Source organism: Oryx dammah, unplaced genomic scaffold (genome assembly GCF_014754425.2).
Source record: "Oryx dammah isolate SB20612 unplaced genomic scaffold, SCBI_Odam_1.1 HiC_scaffold_29, whole genome shotgun sequence".
Classification (NCBI taxonomy): Eukaryota; Metazoa; Chordata; class Mammalia; order Artiodactyla; family Bovidae; genus Oryx; species Oryx dammah.
The window spans coordinates 17,625,396-17,649,410 of NW_024070213.1; the positions used below are offsets into that span (position 1 = coordinate 17,625,396).

A 24,015-nucleotide genomic window follows, 5' to 3' on the forward strand; every position below is an offset into this window, starting at 1 on the left:
GCCTGGTGGGGTCGCAAAAAGTCAGACACGACTGAAGCGACTCAGCAGCAGCAGCAAATTAAAAAGAAAACAAGCAAATGAAAAGACAAAAGAGACACCACCTTTTTCCGTACTTTTAATTACCATTATTGCACCAATACAGCATACGTATGCTTTATGTACATATATCTTAAACATCATTTTCAATTTTTCAGCAATTCAAATACATAATATATTATCATCTTGAGAATACAAAGAACACAACATACAGGAAGATTGAGAAAATAGGTTCCCAGTAGTTATTAGTCACTAGTGATTCTATAGACTTTCCTTCTAGTGTTTTCTATTGGAATTTTTAAATGTCCTGCCATGGCTCTGTAAGAATAGAGCTGCCTGGAACGGGAAGCAATGAAAACAAAATGGACCCAAAGTTAAAAAAGAGTCAAGAAGGAAATCTAAGAGAGAGAATCTATTTAAAAACTAAACGTAAGGACTCCCTTCAGTCAGTAATATCCAAATATGTACTAAGGGAAGAGATAAGATCCTCACATTCACTCTCAAAATCGCCCCTTGACAAATCAGATAGCTGGAGCCCGTTCACTGAAGAGCTGGAGCCCGTTCACCGAAGAGCGGGACCCCTTCACAGCGTTGTAAAAGGAATGGTGGGCGGACAGAGGGAAAGTGGCAGGGGAGCTGCTTACTTCTCACATACCCCTGGTGACAAGAATCACAGCCCTCATCCGGGCAAAATCTATCACAGCTAAAGCCATGGCTCTCCAGCTTCCTTCATCAGTGACAATACATGTAATATAGCAGCTTTCTGCTGAAGAGCTGGTGGATTTACAAAGTAAAGTGTTTATGAAAAGGGGCCAGATACCCAGGCAGCAAGGCAATGTGGGTACTGATCAACAGTTAAGTGCATTCAACCTCTCTACTCTACAAATGAGATTAAAAACCCCAAACCCTTTAAGCTTTCAGTCAAATAATGGGGCCATTACAAAGTAACTCCGGGCTTCAGAGGCAGCAGCAAGATGGAGCTGCAAGAGCGAGCTGCTTCTCTAGAATATAACTAGGAAAACACAGCCCCTTGAGCCTCCTTCATCCCAAAGACAACCACTGATCAAAGATGCTGCACTGTTCGACAGACACAAGAGTGGGAGTGCCACCAACACAACCCTCTTATCACAGGAAGGGACGTGTAAACACGCTAGAGGGTTAAGGGGGCTGCACCCACACTGGATGTTCACTCAACAGGACAAGCCTGAGGGAGGGTACCCAACAGAGACCCAGGACGCAGGTCTTTCTTCACACCTACCCCCTATCAAAATTCTGAATCTATAAACACTGAGGTCAGTCTGTCCATTTTTAGAGTCTTCAGCTAATGGAAAAGAAGTTCCAAGGTTTTTGTCTCCCCTGAAATTGCTAGAAAGGGCTTCACAAAGAGGCACGCCAGGGTCTTGAGATGATTCTGAAATAAGAATTTAAAGATGGGGAAAGTTTTTAGAGATGGTAGGGACTATTTCCCCCTCAGAGACCCTGGCCTTTTGAGCCCTGTAGAGCCAGCCACGAGCATCATTAAGACCCACTACTTCCCTGCCTTGACAGGGAACAGGAGCCCGGAAATACTTTCTTGGCTGCACTCCAAGGAACAGCACAGGGGGTGACACCACCAGCCTGAATGCAATGGAGAAGCTATGAGAACGATTGTCCAGGATTTTGGTTCTGGAGAGGGAAGCAGCTCTGAGATGCCCCTCTCAGATTGGTGCCCTCAAAGTCATTGTTATTCTTCACGTATCTCTTGAACATCCTGCCAGTGCTCTTCAGAACTGGACCCAGTTGGATGGCTGTGGTGCCTGGTTTGGAACAGAGCTGCAAGAGAAGAGAATAGAGACAGCCAGAAGCATATTAGGATAGGGACTCCATTCTTAACAGTGTCCAAGAAATCTCTGCCCAGAATTCCTGAAACTGTACTTCAGAGCAATTCTGCTCACCAAGCCCTGCACCAGACTACTCAAGTTCCATCCTGCCTGCACGCATGCGTGCTAAGTAGCTTCAGTCGTTTCCAACCACTTGTGACCCCGTGGACTGTAGCCCGCCAGGCTCCTCTGTCCACGGGATTCTCCAGGCAAGAACACTGGGGTGGGTTGTCATTCCCTTCTCCAGAGGATCTTCCCAACCCAGGGATCGAACGCACGTCTCCTGTGTCTTCAGCACTGCAAGCAAATTCTTTACCACTGAGCCACCAGGGAAGCCCAAGCTCCATCCCATAGTGATCTTATGCCACCATCCCAGCACTCCTTACCTAGAATTCCTGCCAAACACCAGGTATGACCTACAGATGCCCTGCTTTCCCAGATCAGAGATATCATTAGACTGGCACACATCACTGATAGCCCAGTTGAGAGGATGGTGGTCTCCCTACACTAATACCTGGATGCAGTGCTGAAGTCTCCCCACAAGTCATTGCTTGCAGAAACTGGAGCTGGTGCTGGTGTCATGATAGGAGCAGGAGAATCCAAATCTAGAAGGATACCTGAGTACAAGGTAAGCGAAGAAACAGAGGGAGAAACTTATATTCACACAAAAACCTACACAAAAGTTCATGGCAACTTTACCTGTAATAGCCAAAAATGCAGTCAACCCACATGTTCTTCTGTGGGTGAAACATACTGTGGTACACCCATATGATGGACTACTATTCAGCAATAAACAGACCATTGATATATATCAAAACAATCTGATGAATCTCAAGGGAATCATGCTGAGTGGCCAAAGTCAATCCCAAAGGTTATATACTGCATGATTCCACTAACATTCTTGAAGTGACAAAATTAAGAGATGGAGGACAGATTAGTGACTGATTGCTGAGGGTTAGGAACAGGTGTGGGGGTGAAGAGGGAGGAAGGTGTGGTTTTAAAAATGAAGGACACAAGGGGTCCTTGTCCTGGTAGAACTGTTTGGTGTCCTGAGCCTGGTGGTGGATCCAGGAAACTACAGCTGATAAAACTGCACAGAACTAGAGCTGACCCTTGAACAATGTGGGTTTGAACCGCATGGGCACACTTATGCATGGACTTTTTTCAATAAACACTCAGTACAGTACTATATGATCCGTAGTTAATTTAATCTACAGATGTGGAACCACAGATATGCAGAGTTGACTGTGAAATTATACACAGATTTTCTACTGCACGGGACAGGGATAGGCAAGAGGTCAGTGCACAAAAGCTGTGCATTGTTCAAGGGTCAACTGCACACACAAATGAGAAAACCTAACCAAGAAGAAATCTAAGGAAGATCGGTAGACAGTCTCACTGTCAATTCTGCAAAATGTTACCACTGAGGTTAACTGGATAAAGAGTTACATGGGATTTCTTATTTTTTACAGTTGCATGTGAAACTAGAATTATCTCAAAACAAAAGGTTTAGTTTTAAAAAATAAAAATAAATAAATCTTAGATATTATCCCCAGTGCCTTCTGGCAACACTTAGCAAAAGAAGTAGCCTAGAACCACTTTTACCTCAAAAATTTCAGAAAGAGAAAGTCTGCTCCTATAAGCAATCACTTATAATTGATTAATAATATAATTTTAAACAAATAATATTAAGCTATAATTAATGACATAAGTTATAACTCTCAGATTATAACACTAGGTTCTCTAATCTCAGGAAAATTCCTTTCGAATTCTAATTTCTCATCTTTTAAGCGGAAATGACTATATTTCTTTTTGTTTCCCACCAGACAGTAAGGAAGAACAAAAATGTACTCATAAACCCAGATGTTGTCTAATTTCCTCTCAAGTGTCCTATGAAGAAATGCAAAGGATTGAGAAATAACATTCACTGAATCATAACTACATGCCAAGCACTGAGCTAGGTGCCATCACATCCTTTTATCCTCAGTCTTGGGCTAAGTTCTACATCGCCATCTTACAGGTAAGGATACTGAGACTCGCAGAACCTAAATGTTACCAAACACATCCAGATAAAAACTAACACAGCTATGACCAAAATCTTGGCCCATCTGACTCTTGGGCCTACTAGCATTTCACCAAGGTCCAATGAAGCAAACAGTCTTTTTAATATCTACCCATTTTTAGCCAAAAAATCAACCAGACACCATGACTCTCAGCCCACTGGAGCAGCTTAGTCCCGTGCTGGAGGCTGCCAGAGTCAACCTGTCAGTGCCAAGCGCCTTCATAACAAAACCACGGACACTCTCTTTGGCAAACAGGTTACTACCGACAAAACCCCAAGCTAGGGTTTCTCAAAGTTAGAAGTACTAGAGAGATTTACCTGCATCACTACCTCCATGATTGGATTTTGGTATGGGTGGTGGAGTGACATGATTGCTGATGGCAACTGAGGAGGATGGAGGGGGAATTGTGACTTTGCCTCCAGGTGGGGGTGGGAGTAAGCTGAGGCCCCCAGTCCCTGCAGTCTTGGGCTTAGAAGCACCTCCTTTCTTGGTTGTAATGTTCTACAAAAGAAAAAAAGGAGGGTGAGAAAAAGAAAGAGAAGTCATAGGCTTATGGAAATATAAGGAGAGGTGAGGAGAACCATACTCACCCCAATACTCAACTTGATGGTCTGCCCTTCCTTGAAGCCCAGATCCAACTTGGGACGACTATCCATTTCCTGAGATTCTTTGGAAATCTCAGATTCCTGTTTTACCCACCTTCAATAAAAGGGCACATTATTTTAACTGGGATTCCCTGAGAGCAGAGTTTGACACACCAATCTGTGGCTAACTTATGTGAAACATGATTCCAGAAAGCAGAGTAAGGGAACATCAGACGTAGAACGGAAAGGAAGAAAAGCCTAGGAAGAGGGCAACTGGAGTTCAATACCACTGGGGAACTATACACAATGGCAGATTAAACATGTCCCTCCACAAGGGGGCACCTGGCCACCAATTCCCATCCCCGTGATTGAGGGCCACCCCTGACGGGGCAGGCCGGGTTGCCCTCCTCACTGACTGGGTGGCTTTCCCCAACTTCAGAAAGTTCTGAGGCAGAAAAACCTCCCCTTTTCTACCAGTGTGCATGGTGCTATTCACCACAGCTAAGCCAAAAGCAAATGGGCTGAAGAAATACCGCAAAAGGCACAAAACCTGTCAGTTACATGGAATGACAAATCTGGCACTTAACTCCTCACTCTCTCACAGAAAGCCCTGCTGTTTCTGTCATGCCCCTCCTCAGCCCCCTAAGAGCTACGGGCAACCTCCCCAGAGGTTTAAACAGCAGCATCTTCCCAAACCAGTGTAAAGTGGATTAAAAACATATTCCAGCTATAAGGATAGAGCAGATACAAAGATAATGGGAGAAAACAGTGAACGGGACGATCATAGTCACAAGACCTAGTCTACCAAGTAAAGAAAGCAGGAGGTAAGAGACCGTGCCCACTCAATGGAGGGGCAGCATTCCCCACACACTCAACCTGGTAACTCAGGACACACTTCACTCACTTGAAGTGATCTTGCAGAGAGACATTGAAGTCAAAGGCATCACCCCGATCTGAGAAGCCAATGCCAATGAAAGCGCTTCGCCCTGTAAAAAAGATAAGAATCCTCCCAACAGGAAGCATGCCGGGGGCAAATGCTACCCAATGAAAATATAATAGTTACCATAACTAGATGACCTGTATGAATGTGAAAGATTCTCTCAGGATTGGCAAACTGCATGCAGCCCATGGGCCAAATACTGCCAGAGCTTGTTTTTTTAAATAAAATTTTACTAGAACAAAGCCATGCCAGTTTGTCTACATATTATCCACAGCAGCTTTCACACCATGGTGACAGAACTGAGTAGCTGCAAGAGACCATGTGGCCCAGAGATGTTTATTATCTTGTGTCTTTAAAAAAAAGTCTGCCAGCCTCTGACTGGAGAAAAGATGCCTGCCATAAACACAGATGATGTAAAGTAGTCCCACAAAAAACCCTGCAACAATGAATAGGCAGTATTTGCCAGTTCTTTGATTAGACATATATTCTGATTTATTTACTTCTACTTTTAATCACCTCTTGAACCTGTGTTTATAACTATTACAAATAACATGTTAATCCTTTTCCTCTAGCAACTGGAAACTTTGGACAAAGAGAAGCAAAATTTTAGTAAACTGAAGTAAGATAAATGCACTGGGACACACTTCCGTTGATGTGCATTAACTATTTTCCAAATCTTGATTCATTCAAAATCCCCAATCCCTTACCAGTTCCATCCTGGATCCGGATTACAAAGTAGCGGCTCGAATCGGTCACTGTCTCCACGGCAATACCAGGATATTGTTCTACTGGTGCCTGAGCAAAGAGTTCCCCTGACAGGTAGGAAAAAGACTTCTTTAAGCAAAGGAAGCAAAAAGTCTAAAATTCAATTATCAAGTATTTCCACTCCAATCCCCAATCTGAAGATATTTATAAAAGAACACCAAACCAATATCCTTAATATGGTAAAGGGTCACCAGTAGATTACCTGAAACTTTATCCTCGAGTTTGATATAAGCAACCTTCCCTTTTGAAGTGATTCGGAGGCGACCAGTCCAATCGGGTTGATCTAATTTCCAGTCAGATGCCCTAGGATAGAAAAATGTAAAGTCTCAGGCCTCGGGTCTATGTCTTTAATTTACCAAAAACCTACACACAATCATTTGCCATATTTCTATTTCCCTGTTCTGAATTACTTACTCTTTCTGCCTATTAAATAATCAAAAGACTAATTCATGATTCTCTCTACAAAGATGCCTCAGGTTATACACAGTCCAAAGCAAATAGAAGATATGTTACTAATGAAGTCCAATAAGTATCAATAAAAATATGTAAAATTACCAAAAAAAGCAATTTAAAAATTTATCACAATGACACTATTTTCATACTGAGGATAGTACTTTATATAATAGTATTTTGTTGATCAGGGAACAACAAAGCCTACTAAATGAAATATACTGGGTAACAGAAGCCTCCCAAATCCCTAAATGTATTATCTTTCACTGAATTCAATCAATATTTACAGAGTATGTATTAAGTCACAGGCACTATTCTAAGTATTTGGGATACAAGAGGGAACAAAGTTTAAAGCGGTCAGGAAGCTTACAGTCTAACAGGAGATAGATAATAAAAAAGAAACAATAAATATGTAAAATCATTAATAGCTCAGAAGGTGCTAAATGCTAAGGTAAAAAGAAAATGCTAGGGCAGAAAAAGGAGCTCAGGAAGATAGTGGGAGAATGAATAGGTTGCAGCTTCCAAAAGGGTGGTCAGGGCAAGCTTGACTAACAAGGTGAAATGTGAGCAAAATGTGAAGGAAGTGAGAGTTACCCATGCAGATTATCTGGAGGAAAAGCATTCCAGGTATAGGAAACAGCTGGTGCAAAGATGCTAAGATGGGAGCAGGCCTGCTATATTGCCCTCAAGCAAGGAAGTCGCTGTGATTAGAATACAGAAAGAGATGAGGTGAGAGAACTAACTGAAGGATAGATCACGGAGGGTCTCACAGGCCACTGTAAGAACTCTAGCTTTTAGTCTGAGTGAAGGAGAAGCCATTAAAGCAGAGATGTGACATGATCTCCCTTTTATTTCAAAAGGATTACTTTGCTGCGCAGAGCAGAGATGCAGCAATAGGAACGCTAAAGCCGGGGATTAGCTAAGAGACTACTGTAGTAATCTGGGGGAGTCACCATGGTGACTAGGAAGAGAAAGGAGCAGAAGTGACTAGACGATGGATATATTTAAAGCAAAGGCAGCAGGATTTTCTAATGAATGGATGCAAGGTAGAAGAGAAAGAGAGACAATAAAGACGAAGTCAAGGATGACGCCAAGGTTTTTAGCCTAAACAGAGGAGTTACCAATAATTGAGATGAGAAAGACTACAGGTAGAACATCTCTGAAAAGAAAGATTAGTAGTTCAGCATTGGCTCTGTTAAGTCGGAGATGTCTAATAGATTTTCAAGAGGAGACACAGAGTATACACGTGAATATATGAAGCTGGACTTCAGGAAGACATGTAGATGAGAGATACAAATGGGAACATTACAAAACACTGAATACTTACAATCTGTGTTCTAGATGAATTTGAATGAAATCTAAGACATTTAAATATGAACCAATTTTACAAAACACTGCATTTGTGATTCTGTTTTGCAAGCAGTGTGGAAAAGGGAGGGCAAGGTAAAAGTTAATAACTCATCCCTTGGGAACCTAGAGACTAACACCTGCAGTTAAGAAGGTAACAATAAAGTATACCTGGGTAAACATATGTTAAACAAGATGGTAAGCAACCTAGATAGCATATTGAAAAGCAGAGACATTACTTTGCCAACAAAGGTCCATCTAGTCAAGGCTATGGTTTTTCCAGTAGTCATGTATGGATGTGAGAGTTGGACTGTGAAGAAAGCTGAGCGCCAAAGAATTGATGCTTTTGAACTGCAGGATTGGAGAAGACTCTTGAGAGTCCCTTGGACTGCAAGGAAATCCAACCAGTCCATTCTGAAGGAGATCAGTCCTGGGTATTCTTTGGAAGGAATGATGCTGAAGAGTTGACTCACTGGAAAAAACTCTGATGCTGGGAAGGACTGGGGGCAGGAGGAAGAGGGGATGACATAGGATGAGATGGCTGGATGGCATCACGGACTCGATGGATGTGAGTTAGAGTGAACTCCAGGAGATGGTGATGGACAGGGAGGCCTGGCGTGCTACGATTCATGGGGTCGCAAAGAGTCGGACACGACTGAGTGACTCAACTGAACTGAACTGAAGCAAATGGTAGACAGGAAGACATGAAAATTTAAATTAGGACAAATTCTGAACAGGATTTTACAACACACATCTTTGTCATGCCCTTCTCTCTTGATGTCCTGTCTCAAAGACCCCCAAGTACCTGAATCTGATCCAGTTCAGTGCATGCTCTATAAGTCCTTGTCTATTAAAATTTTTCAGTAAGTCGTTACTTACTCCACTCTTCTGTCATGAGGTAGACATAGTGTGAATGGGCTACTGAAAATACTAGGAACAAGTTTACCAGATGCACTTCTTTGGACAGGTTCCTTGGTTTATTTGTATGTCTGGTGGCCAATATTTAACAAATTATCAGTAAGTGAATGGATATTCACACAGCAGCTTCCCTCAGCCCCGAGCCTAACTCCTCTCCAACTCCCCAGACTTAGCCAGGGGTACTCTTGGTTTTTACTGGTCTTCGAAACCAACTTCACATATTTTCATCTACCTTGGCAATAAGTCTTACAGCAGCTATATGGAATAGGCAAGAAAGCCTACTGTGTTGTTGCTGTTCATTCACTCAGTCGTGTCTGACTCTTTTGGGACCCCATAGCCTGTAGCCCAACAGGCTTCTCTGTCCATGGGACTTCCCAAGCAAGAATACTGGAGTGGGTTGCCATTTCCTTCTCCAGGGGATCTTTCCAACCCAGGGATCGAACTCGTATCTCCTGTACTGGCAGGGGGATTCTTTACCACTGAGACACCAGGGAAGCTCACTAAGATGGCTGGAGGTTGAAACAACTACTCTCTCTCTCTAAAGAAGAAAAGGACAATAGCACAGTAACAATCCTTAACTTTAAAGTCCAGTATTGTTTTTATTACATTAAAACACAGTGTAGGGTTAGTACTGATTTAGTTGAGGAAAAGGGTAATGATAAATTAAAAAAGGTTTTATAGGTTAAGAACCATTTTCTAATCATTTATAAGTTTCCCATCAACCCAAATTCTCCTTCTATAAGTCTGGTCAGTGAAAGTCCAAGAAGTAAAAGCTTTACAGGTGGATCAACAGTTTATACAGGTGAATCAAAGTCAATTATTCCCTCTCATCTCAAAGAAAGCACTTCTCCTGACTCCTATAAAGTCCAGTTTTTCCCTTAACAGCAGCCTAGAGAATAAATCATGCTCATAATATAAAATGAGTTCTGGTAAACAAAAAAGATTACACAAAGACAGAAAAGCACTATTTATCAAGCACCTGTTCCAGGAGTTATTATGCCCATTCTTGTGAAAACTAACAGAATCTCACAAAGGAAATAATATTACACCCGTCTTTATAGATGAGAAAACTAAAGTTCAAAGATTTAAGTGACTTGCCAGAGATAACCCAGCAAATAAATGAGACTCATGATTCAAATTTAATTCTGCTCTCTTCACTAACAGTGGTTGATATAAAAAGCCTCTTGTAGGATAAAAATGTCAGTAATAAGCATGGGAAACATAGAATGACAAGTAAAAGGATAAAAGAGGAAAATTAAGAAATTGCTTTGATGGGTCAGTGCAGTTAACTGACATAAGGATAAAGTAAAAGTGAAGACAGAGAATGCAGAGGGGTAAAAGGTGTTTTTAAAAGCATGAAGCAAAAAAAAATGCTTCCCTGGTGGCCCAGTTAGTAAAGACTTTGCCTGCAATGCAGGAGACCCGAGTTCAATCCAGGGGTAGGGAAGATCCACTGGAGAAGGGAATTGCAACCCACTCCAGTATTCTTGCCTAGAGAATTCCATGAGCCTGGCAAGTTCACAGAGTTGCAAAAAGTCGGACTGAAAAAGAACTGAAACCCACTTCAATGTGTATCATATCTTTTAGGAAGTCTTAATACCTAAAGTTAGAGGTCATCAGCTATTTTACCTTATTTAACAGATCAATCAATGCTAATTTAAGTGTAACCTATTAATTCTTTTCAGTCAACATTTACAGAGTCTCCACAATGTGCAGGAAACTGTGCTAGATCCTAGAAAATGTTTAAAAGATCTAAGTTTAAGAAGACCTCAAGTTGTTCATGGTCTAGTCTGGCAAACCGAGAGAACAACCAACCAATTAGAACGTAGAAGGCAGGCAAGTAATAGAGTCAAGAACAAGTACTATGGAGGGACGCAGAGCACACCTAAGCCAGAACAGAAAGGTCAAGGAAGGCTGGCCAAAGGAAAAGAGGTCTCAGCTGACTCACAGGTATTAGTCCCTGTGACTATCATCAAAAAGCATGTAGAGTCTTATTCACGGTCAGCTGGGGTCTGATTGAAAGCCTGAAATTAGGATTACCTTTTAGGGTACAACTCACAGGATCTAGTGCACAGGTCAGCAAGCACAAAGATACTGATTCAGGATGAACGAACCTCTGATAAGGAAATACAACATAAGACACAGGGAGAGGGTAATTTTTAAGCCGAGGTAACAAATGACAATTGGAAAATCATGCTGGTGATGTGAGTCAGAGAGAGAAATCAAAATACTGTATTTACAGACTGCTTTACTGTTTACTAAATTCTTTTTAGGAAATTCATTTTTAATTACTTTTCACATTTATTATGATTTCATTTAACCCTCCAAAAACTTCTAAAGGTACATAGCTAGAGCAGGTTTTATTATCACCCCCTACCCCCCCTCTTTTTTTTTTTTTCTATTTTACACATGAGAAACTTAGGCTTGGAGAGGCTAAAAGATTTGTATCAAATCACATAGCTGTTAAATTGCCAGGGCTCACCCTCATATTTTTTAACAGGTAACCCAGCGAGTTGCAAGTTAATTCTTTGGACTGCATGTCCATAACTTTAGACAGCATCCTCAGGCCCTCATAGTCATTGGGTTACAAGATGGTTAGCCCTTCAGATAAAATGCTGTGTTAACTCTGAAAGTAAAAACTATATGAGAACTTAAGAGGGAAGGAAGGCTTGAAAATAATAGTATCACCTATACTATAGTATATGGTGGATGGTGGTATTTGGTGGCAAGACTGAACGGCACAAAGATAAATTATCTTATCCAGAGAGGGGCCTAAGACACAATAATCACCAACAAATGCGCACCAGGTATTGGAAATGGGGGGCCCGGGGGGAGGAAGGTAGGGATGGGACGATAAGGGTGACAACTTGAAGGACGCAGGGATGAGCGAAGGAAAGGTGACTGGCCAAGCCGCAGACACGACAGGAGGAGAATAATGGGGAGCAGATGGGTAACCCAGAGGGGTCTGGGGGGAGAGCGGTGGGAGGGTACAGAATGGTAATTTTTTTTTTTTAAGAGCCGGAAACAAGGATGTCGGCAGTCCAGAGTGGGGAAACAGCAGGGGGAAAGGTGACAAAAACCCAGGTGGCCAGGCTAGCAAGGTAACAATCCAGAGGCGGCAATGGCAGGGACGGGCGGCCTGCTACCTGAGAAACAAAGTGTCAAGCCCGACCGCGTGAGCGCGTGCCGCAGTGACTCGAAGTTAGTACCTGTAACCGCGGTTGGAGGCCCGAGGAGGAATCCGGTAGACGCTGACGTCAGGCTTCACACACAGTACAGACTCGTACTCCAACTCGGACGCCATCTTGGCTCTGCTCGCAGGGCCGCTGGGGGCGGGGCGGCAGCGCGGGGGCGGGACGTAGAGCCGGGGACTTGAGTTCTAAAACAACTTCCGCTTACGCACTTCCGCTGACGCCACTTCCTCCAGAGTTCGGCAGGCGTCCTGAGATTAACCTCCGTTGGCGCCGGTTGCCGAAGCCATGTTGAAACCTGGAAACGGTGAGGTTGCGGGAATCACCATTTTGGGTAATGGCAAGGATGCCCTCCAAGTGCGTGATTCACGTTAAGGATATCTCCATCACCGAAAGGCGAGAAGGGAAAGCGCCATCTTGCTCTCGGCAGGTACCAGCAGTGCTCTGGGAGAACGACGACCATCTTGAAGCCTGGCGAATTTTTTTTCTTCCAAGAGTCACTTCTTAACCGTAGTTTCCAAGAGAAAAGAGGTATCCGCGGGTCCGTAATCCCAAATTGGATACCTAAAGAAAGAGGAGAGTGAAAAAGTTGGCTTAAAGCTCAACATTCAGAAAACTAAGATCATGGCATCTGGTCTCATCACTTCATGGGAAATAGATGGGGAAACAGTGGAAACAGTGTCAGACTTCATTTTGGGGGGCTCCAAAATCACTGCAGATGATGATTGCAGCCATGAAATTAAAAGTCGCTTACTCCTTGGAAGGAAAGTTATGACCAACTAGATAGCATATTCAAAAATAGATTACTTTGCCAACAAAGGTCCATCTAGTCAAAGCTACAGAGAAGGCAATGGCACCCCACTCCAGTACTCTTGCCTGGAAAATCCCATGGACGGAGGAGCCTGGTAGGCAGCAGTCCATGGGGTCGCGAAGACTCGGAAACGACTAAGCGACTGCACTTTCATGCATTGGAGAAGGAAATGGCAGCCCACTCCAGTGTTCTTGCCTGGAGCATCCCAGGGACGGGGGAGCCTGGTGGGCTGCCGTCTATGGGGTTGCACAGAGTCGGACATGACTGAAGCGACTTAGCAGCAGCAGCAGTCAAGGCTATGGTTTTTCCAGTAGTCAGGTATGGATGTGAGGACTGTGAAAGCGGAGCGCCAAGGAACTGATGCTTTTGAACTGTGGTGTTGGAGAAGACTCTTGAGAGTCCTTTGGACCGCAAGGAGATCCAACCAGTCCATTCTAAAGGAGATCAGTCCTGGGTGTTCTTTGGAAAGAATGATGCTAAAGCTGAAACTCCAATACTTTGGCTACCTCATGCGAAGAGTTGACTCACTGGAAAAGACTCTGATGCTTGGAGGGATTTGAGGCAGGAGGAGAAGGGGACGACAAAGGATGAAATGGCTGGATGGCATCACCCACTCGATGGCCACGAGTTTGAGTGAAGTCCGAGAGTTAGTGATGGACAGGGAGGCCTGGCGTGCTGCAATTCATGGGGTCGCAAAGAGTCGGACACGACTGAGCGACTGAACTGAACGTAAAGACAGTGTATGATCCAGGCCTAGACATGGTGGATTTTAATCTTCCAGAGTCCAAACTTTAAAAATGCCAGGCCTGATCCACTGCCTTATAGTAACTCCTTTTTATCTCAGAGTTTCGAGAATGGCACCTGTTGAAATAGTCTGCTACACTTTCAGTCTGTACTTTTGATTATCTTGTTTGGAAATTTTGCCCATGTTAAGCCGTAAATGGGCTTCTTTGATGGCTCAGATGGTGAAGAATCTGCCTTTAATGCAGAAGACCTGAGCTCTATCCCTGGGTCTGGAAGATCCCTTGGAGAAGGAAATGGCAACCCATTTCTGTATTCTTACCTCGAAAATACCATGAACAGAGTTGCCTGGCAGGATACAGCCCATGGGGTCACAAAAGTCAGACACAACAGAGTGACTAACACACTAAGCTATAAATGGGATCAATTCAATTCCTGACCAGTTGGGACAAGCATTATGAATTATTTAATAGCCGCTGTTTGCTCTCAGTTTTCTTATAATGGTAAATTCTACTGCCGTGTCTCCATAAACACCTGCTTTGTACACTCCAAATTTAAATTTGCCACAACAGTCACCTAATTGATTTAATTAGCACAGAGGGCAAGTGGAAAACCAATATACCAACTGAAGTCTGTCTGACTACAACAGTGGTCTAGTCACTACTTCATCATGTTGACTGGTTTAAAACCTAATTTGTGTGCTCTGCATAACAAAGTGATATCTTAAAACTCAAAAATGAATCATATTTAGCCATTATAAGGATGTGGTGGGAGGTAGTGGTATAGCATTTCTGAAGGTAAATTTCGAATTAATATCCTGTATGTAACATTCAATGTAGCAAATCCACTAATAGCTATTTTAGGGCAATAATTTTATATATGCAAAATAATATATACAATGATTGTTTATTACAGCACTGTTTGTAATAGTGAAAAATGGAAACTAGGTAAATGAATATCAACAGAAAATGGTTAATGGCATATCTATTACTATAGAATGCTTTGGGATTTTGTGTGTGTGTGTGTGTGTGTGTGTGTGTGTGTGTGTGTGTGTGTGTGCTGTGCTCAGTCCTCTCTGACTCTTTGCTACCCTGTTAACTGTAGCCAGTCAGCCTCATTTGTCCATGGAGTTTCCAGGCAGGGAAATTGGAGTGGGGTGCCTCCTACTCCAGGGAATCTCTGAGCCACCAGGGAAGCCCCAGTAAAAGTGCAGGAACTTTAAATCAGGAGACACGTTTAGACATACTGCCCTCGGTCGGGAAGATCCCCTAGAGGAGGGACTGGCTACCCACTCCAGTATTCTTGCCTGAAGAATTCCATGGACAGAGGTTACAGTCCATAGGGACACAAAGAGTCAGACACGACTGACTAACACTTTTAGACATATTTGGTAGTCTTTTCCAAACCATTTTTTAAAAATATGAGACCCCAATGCACCATACAAACTCAAATATGTATGCCTGAAACAAAGGTTTCCCACAATGCTACTCTTACTAAACTTTTGCCAACAAAGGTCCATCTAGTCAAAGCTATGGTTTTTCCAGTGGTCATGTATGGATGTGAGAGTGGGACTATAAAGAAAACTGAGCACCGAAGAATTGATGCTTTTGAACTGTAGTGTTGGAGAAGACTCTTGAGAGTCCCTTGGACTGCAAGGAGATCCAACCAATCCATCCTAAAGAAAATCAGTCCTGAACAGTCATTGGAAGGACTGATGCTGAAGCTGAAACTCCAATACTTTGGCCACCTGATGCAAAGAACTGACTCATTTGAAAAGACCCTGATGCTGGCAGAGATTGAAAGTGAGAGGAAAAGGGGGCAACAGAGGCTGAGATGATTGGATGGCATCACCGACTCGATGGACATGAGTTTGAGTAAACTCCGGGAGTTGGTGATGGACAGGGAGGCCTGGTGTGCTGCAGTCCATGGAGTTGCAAAGAGTCGGACACGACTGAGCAACTGAACTAAACTGAACTGAACTGAACTAAACCTAATGTTTAAGTTATAGTTTCTATTGTATTTTATTCTATTTTCTGTTGTTCTCAACCCACAAAATTGATTTCAATACCCATTACTACATTTGAACTTAGAGTGAAAAGGTAAAAAGGGATCTAACATTGCTCACTATTTAACAGGTTGAAAAAAAACCTGCTAAAGACCAAGAGTATATCTAATGATTAGATCATTTATTTAGGCCGTTATGTGCATTGAACTCTGCTTTTTGAAAGACATCTTATAAACTCTCCACTGGCTGTAAAATAAAGTCTAATGTCCTTAGTCAGATGCTTCTTCACCGTCTTGCCCCAGGTTTTCCTTCCAGACTCATGTAGAGCCACTTCTTCTCACCCTTGCTTCCTCATTTGAACCCCCAATGTCCTCTCTAACTTACCTGTTCACAGTGCTATAATTTCCTAAATGTGTTACCTTTATTCGTGCTGAACATATTTGCAAAGACTGAAATGCCTTTCCCATTCATTCTTTGGTAAAATGGCTTCAGATTCAAATTAAATGTCAATTTGGGAAGCTCTCTTCAAATTCCTTAAATAGAACTAGTAACACTCTCTTCTGTGCTCTCACAACTTTTTTTAATACTTCGGTTTTAGTTCTTAGCCCGTTGCATTCAACTGTTTATAAGTACGTTTATTTTCCAAAAGAAAGAAGCATATTTGTATTTCCCCAGAATCTGTCATAGTTTCCAGAATATAATAAAAGCTCCATTCATTTTTTTGTTTGTTAAAAGAATGATCATTTCTATCCATCTTTACAGGGGTGATTTGTCCTTTCTCAGTCAAGAAAAGTTCAAATGTCTTGGCTGGAATTCACCTCTGCCCACCACTAGAGGGAAGTAGCTACACAATTCAAAAATTCTAGATTGTCATAGTAACTGTCCTAGAAATCAAGCCAATTTTCTCACTATTTGTGACTTTCTAAGTATATGTGATTTAACCAAGCTCAACAAAAGCACTTTTGTTGGAAATGATGGAGGCCTTATCCATCTCAAATCTTGATTCATTTTAGATGTGTTAAACATGAAAATAGAGGTCGTGGTTTTCTTGCCTTATACCAGTAACATATTTCTCAGCTCTTTCTTCTTTGCACTTACACAAAAAGTTGTTTATCATAGGCTTTTAAATTCTGGCTTACTTTTGCTCAGTCCACTATTATTATCATGAAATCATACTTGTTAAAGTACAATTTTCCTAAATCCTGGAGTTGCTACAAATGCTGTTATAAAATTGTAATAAAACTTGAATCATAGTTTATGGACCTTGCTTACTTATGAGGGATCTTAGGGACCTTGTGGAGAAGGCAATGTCACCCCACTCCAGTGTTCTTGCCTGGAGAATCCCAGGGACGGCAGAGCCTGGTGGGCTGCCGTCTATGGGGTCGCACAGAGTCGGACACGACTGAAGCGACTTAGCAGCAGCAGCATCAGGGACCTTGTAGTTAAAATCCGACATTTAAAATTTTGTTATTTTTGTATTGGGATATAGCCGATTAAAAATGTGATAGTTTCAGGTGAACAATGAAGAGGCTCAGTCATATGTATACATGTATCCATTCTCCCCCAAACTCCCCTCCCATCAAAACTATTCCATAACACTGAGCAGAGTTTCCTGTGCTATCAAGTAGGTCCTTGTTGGTGTTGGTTATCCACTTTAAATATAGCAGTGTGCACATGTCGATCCCAAATTCCCTGACTATCCCTTCTCCCCATCCGTCCTCCCCTCTCACCCAGCAACCATTAAGTTCCTTCTCAAAGTCTGTGAGTCCCTTTCTGCTTTGTAAATTACTTGATTTGTATCATTTTGTAAATCACTTCACTTGTTTCATTTCTTTTTAGATTTCAGGTATAAAAGATGTCATAGGTTATTTCTCCTTCTCTGTCTCCTTCTCAGTATGACAGTCTCTAGGTCCATCCATGTTGCTGCAAGTGACATTATTTTATTCTTTTTAATGAGAAATCCCACATTTTACATATGAGAGACTTGAATACTAGACTTATTAAAGGATTTGTCTAAAGACAGAGGTGGTGATGCAGTGAGGACTGGAACCTCATGTCTCATGATTTGGAAACTTATTTTTTACCACCTCACATTATACAAGAAGCACACAATATACTGGTTCAAAAATAGTACATGTGTAATTTTGTGCACACATTTGTTTTTTATTATAAGCCATAAAGATAGCTTCCCAAGTACACAAAAATACATGAGATATTTATTACAGTACTTTTGCACTTACAAAATAGAAATAATTTAAATGTCCATCAGTCTGGAGTTGATCAATTCTGTAAGTAAATTATGGTACATCTATCAGTGAAGCACTATTTGTGTCCGTCAAAAATTGCAATTAATCTGTATGTTCTTATCTGAAAAGGTAAACTGATAAGGGAAAACTGCAAGAAACAGAAGAAAAAGTATAATATTAGTCATTTGTATAAAACTGTGTTAAAAGTAGTTAGGTTTGATAGGCATAAGATAATTATGGAATTATAGCTGAGACACTTAACAAGGACTGTTATTTCTGGGAAATGAAAAAAGGGGGAAAAGGGAAATTCTTTCCCATTTTGTACCCTTCTTATAATGGTTATAATAACTTATCAAAGTAAACCAAGAACTGTTCACACAAAATTTTAAAACATAAAAGTATAACCACATATTGCTTACAGAATCATACATACAGAGAAAAAGTATAAAAGCACACACAGAAAGAAAAATCATTACATCTGGGGAAAAAGGAAGATAAAAGATTTGGGATAGGAGTATATACATCTTTTTAAAATAACAAGTAAATATATCAAAATATTTAAGATCTTAATAAAGCTTATTAGTTGCAACTTGATAAAGCTGATGTTAATGATATTTTTTTGTATACTCATTTGTCTAAGTATTTCATTATAATAAAATGAAGAGTCCAAAAGGTAAAAATTAAATAATGAGTTGCAGAATTACATGTATACTTTTACATTTAGACATGTGCAATGTTCAAAAACACACATATACTTACACATACATAGAATAATATTGAAAAGGATATAAAACTCACATTTAATATCCTAGGTGCTAAGACAGCATCTTTTATTCTAGCACTTGGTCACTGATCCCAGTTTCTGACACAAGGGAAACTCTTGTGGTGACTCTAGGTGGGTTCTTGAACGGCTCCTGGATTAGGGCTCTGGAAAGACCAAGCCATGATTCCGCGAGTGCTCAGTCTTTCCATAATGTCCAGATCTTTGTGACCCCATGGACTGCACCCCACCAGGCTCCTCTACCCACGGGATTCTCCAGGCAAGAATACTGGACTGAGTTGCCATGTCCTCCTCCAGGGGATCTTCCCGACCCAGGAATCAAACCCACGTCTCCTGTGCCTCCTGCATCACAGGTGGATTCTTTACTGCTGAGTCACCAGGAAAGCCCAAACCATGATGAGAAGCTTGGAATTTTCAGCCCTGCACACTCTTGAAAAGGGAAAATGGCTAGAAATAGTTGCTAATGGAACATGCCTGTGTGATGAGGCCTCCAAAAAATAGCAATAACATGGGGTTGAGAGGATCTTCAGGTTAGTGAACACATCCATGTACTGAAAAGGTGACACGCCCCAAGTCTACTGGAGACAGAAGCTCCTGCACTCAGGACCCTCCCAGACCTCACCTTATAGATCCCCTCATCTAGCTGCTCATCTGTGTCCTTTATCATGTCCTTTAACAAACTGCTAAACCTAAATATTTTTCCCCAGGGGCTTCCCAGGTGGCACTAGTAGTAAAGAACCTGCCTGCCCACTCAGGAGATGTAACACATGCAGGTTCAATCCCTGGGTCGGGAAGATCCCCTGGAGAAGGAAATGGCAACCCACTGCAGAGGAGCCTGGAGGGCTGCAGTCCATCCATGAAACAAATTACTGCCAAATAACTGTTTCCTTGAGTCTGTCAGCCACTCTAGCAGATAATTGAACACAAAGGGAAGAAAATCATGAGAACCCCTAATTTGTAGCCAAGACAGACAGAATCTGTGGGTAACATGGGGAACCTACAACTTGTGATTGGCATCTAAAGTTGGGAGCAGTCTTACGGAATTACATGCAAGCTCAGTCATGTCTGACTCTTTGTGACCCCATGGACTGTAGCCCACCAGCCTCTTCTGTCCATGGGATTCCCAGGCAAGAACACCAGAGTGGGTTGTCATTTCCTCCTCCAGGGGGATCTTCCCAACTCAGCGATGGACCCCAGGTGTCTTGTGTCTTCTGCATTGGCAGGTGGATTCTTTACCACTATGCCACCTGGGAAGTTCAGCCCTTAACCTGTAGAATGTGATGCTATCTCCAGGTAGATAGGGTCAGAATTGAGTTAAATTGGACAGCCAGCTGGTGTTGCAGAATTATTTGATGTGGGGAAAGAACACACACACATTTGGGGACTTCCTTAGTGGTCCAGGGGTTAAAACTCCATGCTTCCACTGCAGGGGTACAGCTGGTTTGATCCCTCATCAGGTAAGTTTTGCACAGTGCAGCAAAAAAGGAAAAAAAAAAAAAAACACACCTTTGGTGACCAGAAGTGTCAAAAGTGAAATGTCCTGTGTGAAAGTAAAAAATACATATGGGAGTTGGAGACCTGGTGTTTTCCCTGCACAGAGGGAAAAACTGGGTGGTTTTTCAAACCAGTATCATTTTGTATCACCACCTTGCCCACATTCTAGTGGAAATAAACTGGGGAAGAAAAGGCAAAAGGAAAAAGGAAACAGAGAACATTTTCTAAATAGTGCACAAATAAGATAGATAACTTAAAACATCCATCAAAATTTACTCAAAAATTTATCTACACTTCAAACATTTATGAGAGCCATCTACCCCTCAATAATCCTGAATCCTGTCCCACCCCCATCAATTTTCTTACGGCCTCTCATTAGATTAGATGAACATAAACTAAAGCCTTATTTCTTGTCCATTTTGGGTTTCATGGAACTAAAGTCACAAAGGATGTTCAAGAAACACTCAGTTTACTTCCCTTTCAATCTCTCTTCCTTGGGTGGCTACCAACATCTAAAACAAAGCAAACTCTCATTTCCACCAACCTGACCTGTTTATTGGCTTTTGAGCAGCAAGTAACTGTACCCCACACCTTTCAGTAACAAAACTAGCAATCCTGGCCAGAGCCCACAGCCACTAGCAGCTGCCAAGGTCCCCTGCCATCTTCGTTGCAGAAGCCCACCAGAGTTGTCTGTGGCTGCAGAAGTCAGAAACTAAATGATTCTTCTTTCAGTCTCTCTTTTATATTTTAATATTTTTAATGTTTATTCTATGTTATAGGTTTTGTTCCTTTATTTTACTTTTTTTTGGTTTTGTTCTTTTATTTTAAAAACATATTTGCACACTTTGAGCACAAATTTAATGTCCATAGATGGAGGAATGGATAAAGAAAATGTGGTACATATATACAACACACTATATTAGTCAGCCATAAAAAAAGATAAAGTCATTTGCAGCAACATGGATGGACCTAGAGATTTTCATGCTGAGTGAAAAGTAAGTCAGACAGAAAAAGATAAATATGCTATCAGTTATATATGGAATCTAAAAATAATGGTACAGACAACTTATTTGCAAAGCCGAAAGAGACACAGAGGTAGAGAACAAGCTCTTGGGTATTAAGGGGGAAGGGGGCATGGGATAAATTGGAAGATTGGATAAAATAAATAACTAATAAGCTACTGTATAGCTCAGAGAACTCTACTAAATACACTGTAATGACCTTTATGGGAATAGTATCTAAAAGAGAGTGAATATATGTATATGTGTAACTGATTCACTTTGCTGTACTGCAGAAACTAACTTGACATTGTAAACCAAATATACTAAAATAAAAATTAATTTTTTAAAAATGCAATCATTCCCTTTTGTCTTCACTTCCCAAGAGCATATGAACATACCCCTCTGGCAGAGCCTATTCAGACCCTACCAAAGTGAAGGTCTAGGAAATGCAATACCCAAGCTTCTCATAGAGAAATAACAAGAAAGGATGGAAATGGGCTTGAGTATCAATAAATAAAAATCTGACACAATCCCTGTTTTGCAGGCAAGGAAGTGAAAACACAGAGACTAAATAACTCCTGTGTGTTCATGCTAAGTTGCTTCAGTCGTGTCTGACTCTGTGCGACCCCGTGGACTGTAGCCTGCCAGGCTCCTCTGTCCATGGAATTCCCCAGGCAAGAATACTGGAATGGGTTGCCATGCCCTCTTCCAGGGGATCTTCCTGACCCAGGGATCGAACCCACGTCTCTTTTGTCTCCTGCATTGACAAGTGGGTTCTTTATCACTGGGGCCACCTGGAAAGCCAGAATAACTCCTGAATAATCACACAATTAATAGGTGGCAGAACTAGCATTCAAACTCGGGCTCTCTACGTAGCTTCTATAACTCCCACACATGCTTTTTACTCAAGGCAACCCGCTTGATTTGTATCAACCACTCGTGTTGGTCTTACCTCCACCTTAATGTGTGTTTTGCCCCTGCTTGAAATGGGAGAATTATGGGTTGTTAGATGTAAAAGAAATGTTAGAGATCATTCAGTCCAATCCTTTAATTTTATATCTAAGAAAAAAAATTCTAGGTCAAGCATCCAGCCCAAGGTCAAGTAGTTAAGGCTAACACTAGAACTCACTGTGCTGATTATGCATTTACTATCCTCTTTTCTAGTTACGTTTGGCTAGTGGGTCTTCCCACTGCGTCTTTGTCCTTAGTCAACTGTACCACCTAAGGCAACTGGATGCAAAAATGCATTCTGTCCACTCACAGTCTGGGCCTTCCCACTCTAGTCTTGATACATTACTTCAAGAATGTCGTTACCATCTGGTAAGGTGTCAGTGAAATATGAGGAAATAGGAATACACATCAGACTAGGGTTTGGTTTGCCACAAGTAGCAGCTGTCTATATCAATTACAGTTATTAATTTTGCTTTTCATTTTCCCAGTTCCTCTTAGCTCTCCTCTGTTGAAATGTGGAGATTTTGGCTGTCAGAGGCAACTGCACTATTGCCTCAGGGATCTGTGGAGGAGGGGAATTGTTCAGTGTAGCATTTTCACTTTCAGAACGAAGTAATCTAGTCACTCATATAAAAGTGTGCTAGTCGCTCAGTTGTGTCTGACTCTTTGCCACAACCGTGGACAGTAGTCTGCCAGGCTCCTCTGTCCATGGGATTCTCCAGGCAAGAATACTGGAGTGGGTTGTCATGCCCTTCTCCAGGGCATCTTCCTGATTTAGAATCAAACCCAGTCTCCCCACATTGCAGGCAGATTCTTTACCATAAAAGTGTTTTAGTCTAACTTTAAGAAAAATCCAAACTCCAACAGTTTTTGGTACCATCTTGGATTTTGAAATAACTTCAATCTGTCACTGGCATTCAGAATGCCTTTGGCATGTCAGTCTGTGATGGCAGTAAAGACCTGTTAAAACACTTGAGCTGAACTTTATTAACCAAAACGGATACCACCAGCTCTATCATGATTTCCCAAGCCAGGAATCAAACCCAAGTCTCCTGCGTCTCAGACGGATTCTTTATCAACTGAGCTACGAGGGAAGCCCTTATCTTCTAAATAAAACTTGCTTTATTTTTATTTTCAAAAAATGAAAAATAAATTAAACTAGAATTCAGACTCCTAATCTAGAGCATTTTTCACCTCAAGAGTTTTCTTCCATGAAAAAATTTCCAGCTAATTCTAAACTCAACCAGTCGTCATCAGTTTCATCCTTTGCTAACTAGCCATAGCATTGGTCTACATAGTATTTGGCATTTGGTTATTTTTCATTTAGAGTATAATTATATATGGTCTAATGGGCTTCCCAGGTGGCCCTAGTGGTAAAGAACTTGCTTGCCAATGCAGGAGATATATGAGACCCGGGTTCAATATCTGGGTAAGGAAGATCCCCTGGAGGAGGGCAAGGCAACCCACTTCAGTATTCTTGTCTGGAGAATCCCATGGACAGAAGAGCCTGATGGGCTACAGTCCATGGGGTTGCAAAGAATCGGACACGACTGAATTGACTTAGCATGCATGCCTACACATATATGGTCTAATAATGAATCTAATCATTTTTCATTAAAGAGAGAAAATTTGTCATATATTTATTTTTAATTCTCAGAGCAAGACAGAGAGTCTACAATTTTAAAACTTTTATTTTGACCAAGTGAATACAGATTTCTGTTATTGAAAATGTAGAATTAATCAGTGACTCATAAAAGGTTTTAATATGACTGTGTTGTAACATATATTCAAAATTTCAGTCTTTCCAAAACATCTGATCTCTGCTTAGAAGT

The 24,015-nt window shown here is 41.6% G+C and overlaps 1 protein-coding gene across 1 annotated transcript; it reads right to left on the reverse strand.

Moving 5' to 3' along the window:
• Positions 1 to 99: 99 nt before the first annotated feature.
• Positions 100 to 12,303, reverse strand: NECAP1 (NECAP endocytosis associated 1). The gene is made up of 8 exons (XM_040235082.1): positions 12,172 to 12,303; positions 6,450 to 6,550; positions 6,190 to 6,294; positions 5,447 to 5,528; positions 4,549 to 4,657; positions 4,276 to 4,459; positions 2,410 to 2,512; positions 100 to 1,848 (listed from the first exon to the last, which is right to left on the reverse strand). Exons 1-8 carry the CDS (start codon positions 12,264 to 12,266, stop codon positions 1,800 to 1,802), a joined length of 828 nt encoding a protein of 275 aa, XP_040091016.1. The 5' UTR covers positions 12,267 to 12,303; the 3' UTR covers positions 100 to 1,799.
• Positions 12,304 to 24,015: the final 11,712 nt, after the last annotated feature.

Coding starts and splice junctions, on each gene's coding strand:
- NECAP1 (XM_040235082.1), bottom strand. CDS start 12,266: ATGGCGTCCGAGTTGGAGTACGAGTCTGTACTGTGTGTGAAGCCTGAC. Junction 5,529..6,189: donor CCGGATCCAGGATGGAACTG/GTAAGGGATTGG, acceptor TCTTTTTTACAG/GGCGAAGCGCTTTCATTGGC. Junction 4,658..5,446: donor TCTCTGCAAGATCACTTCAA/GTGAGTGAAGTG, acceptor CTTTTATTGAAG/GTGGGTAAAACAGGAATCTG.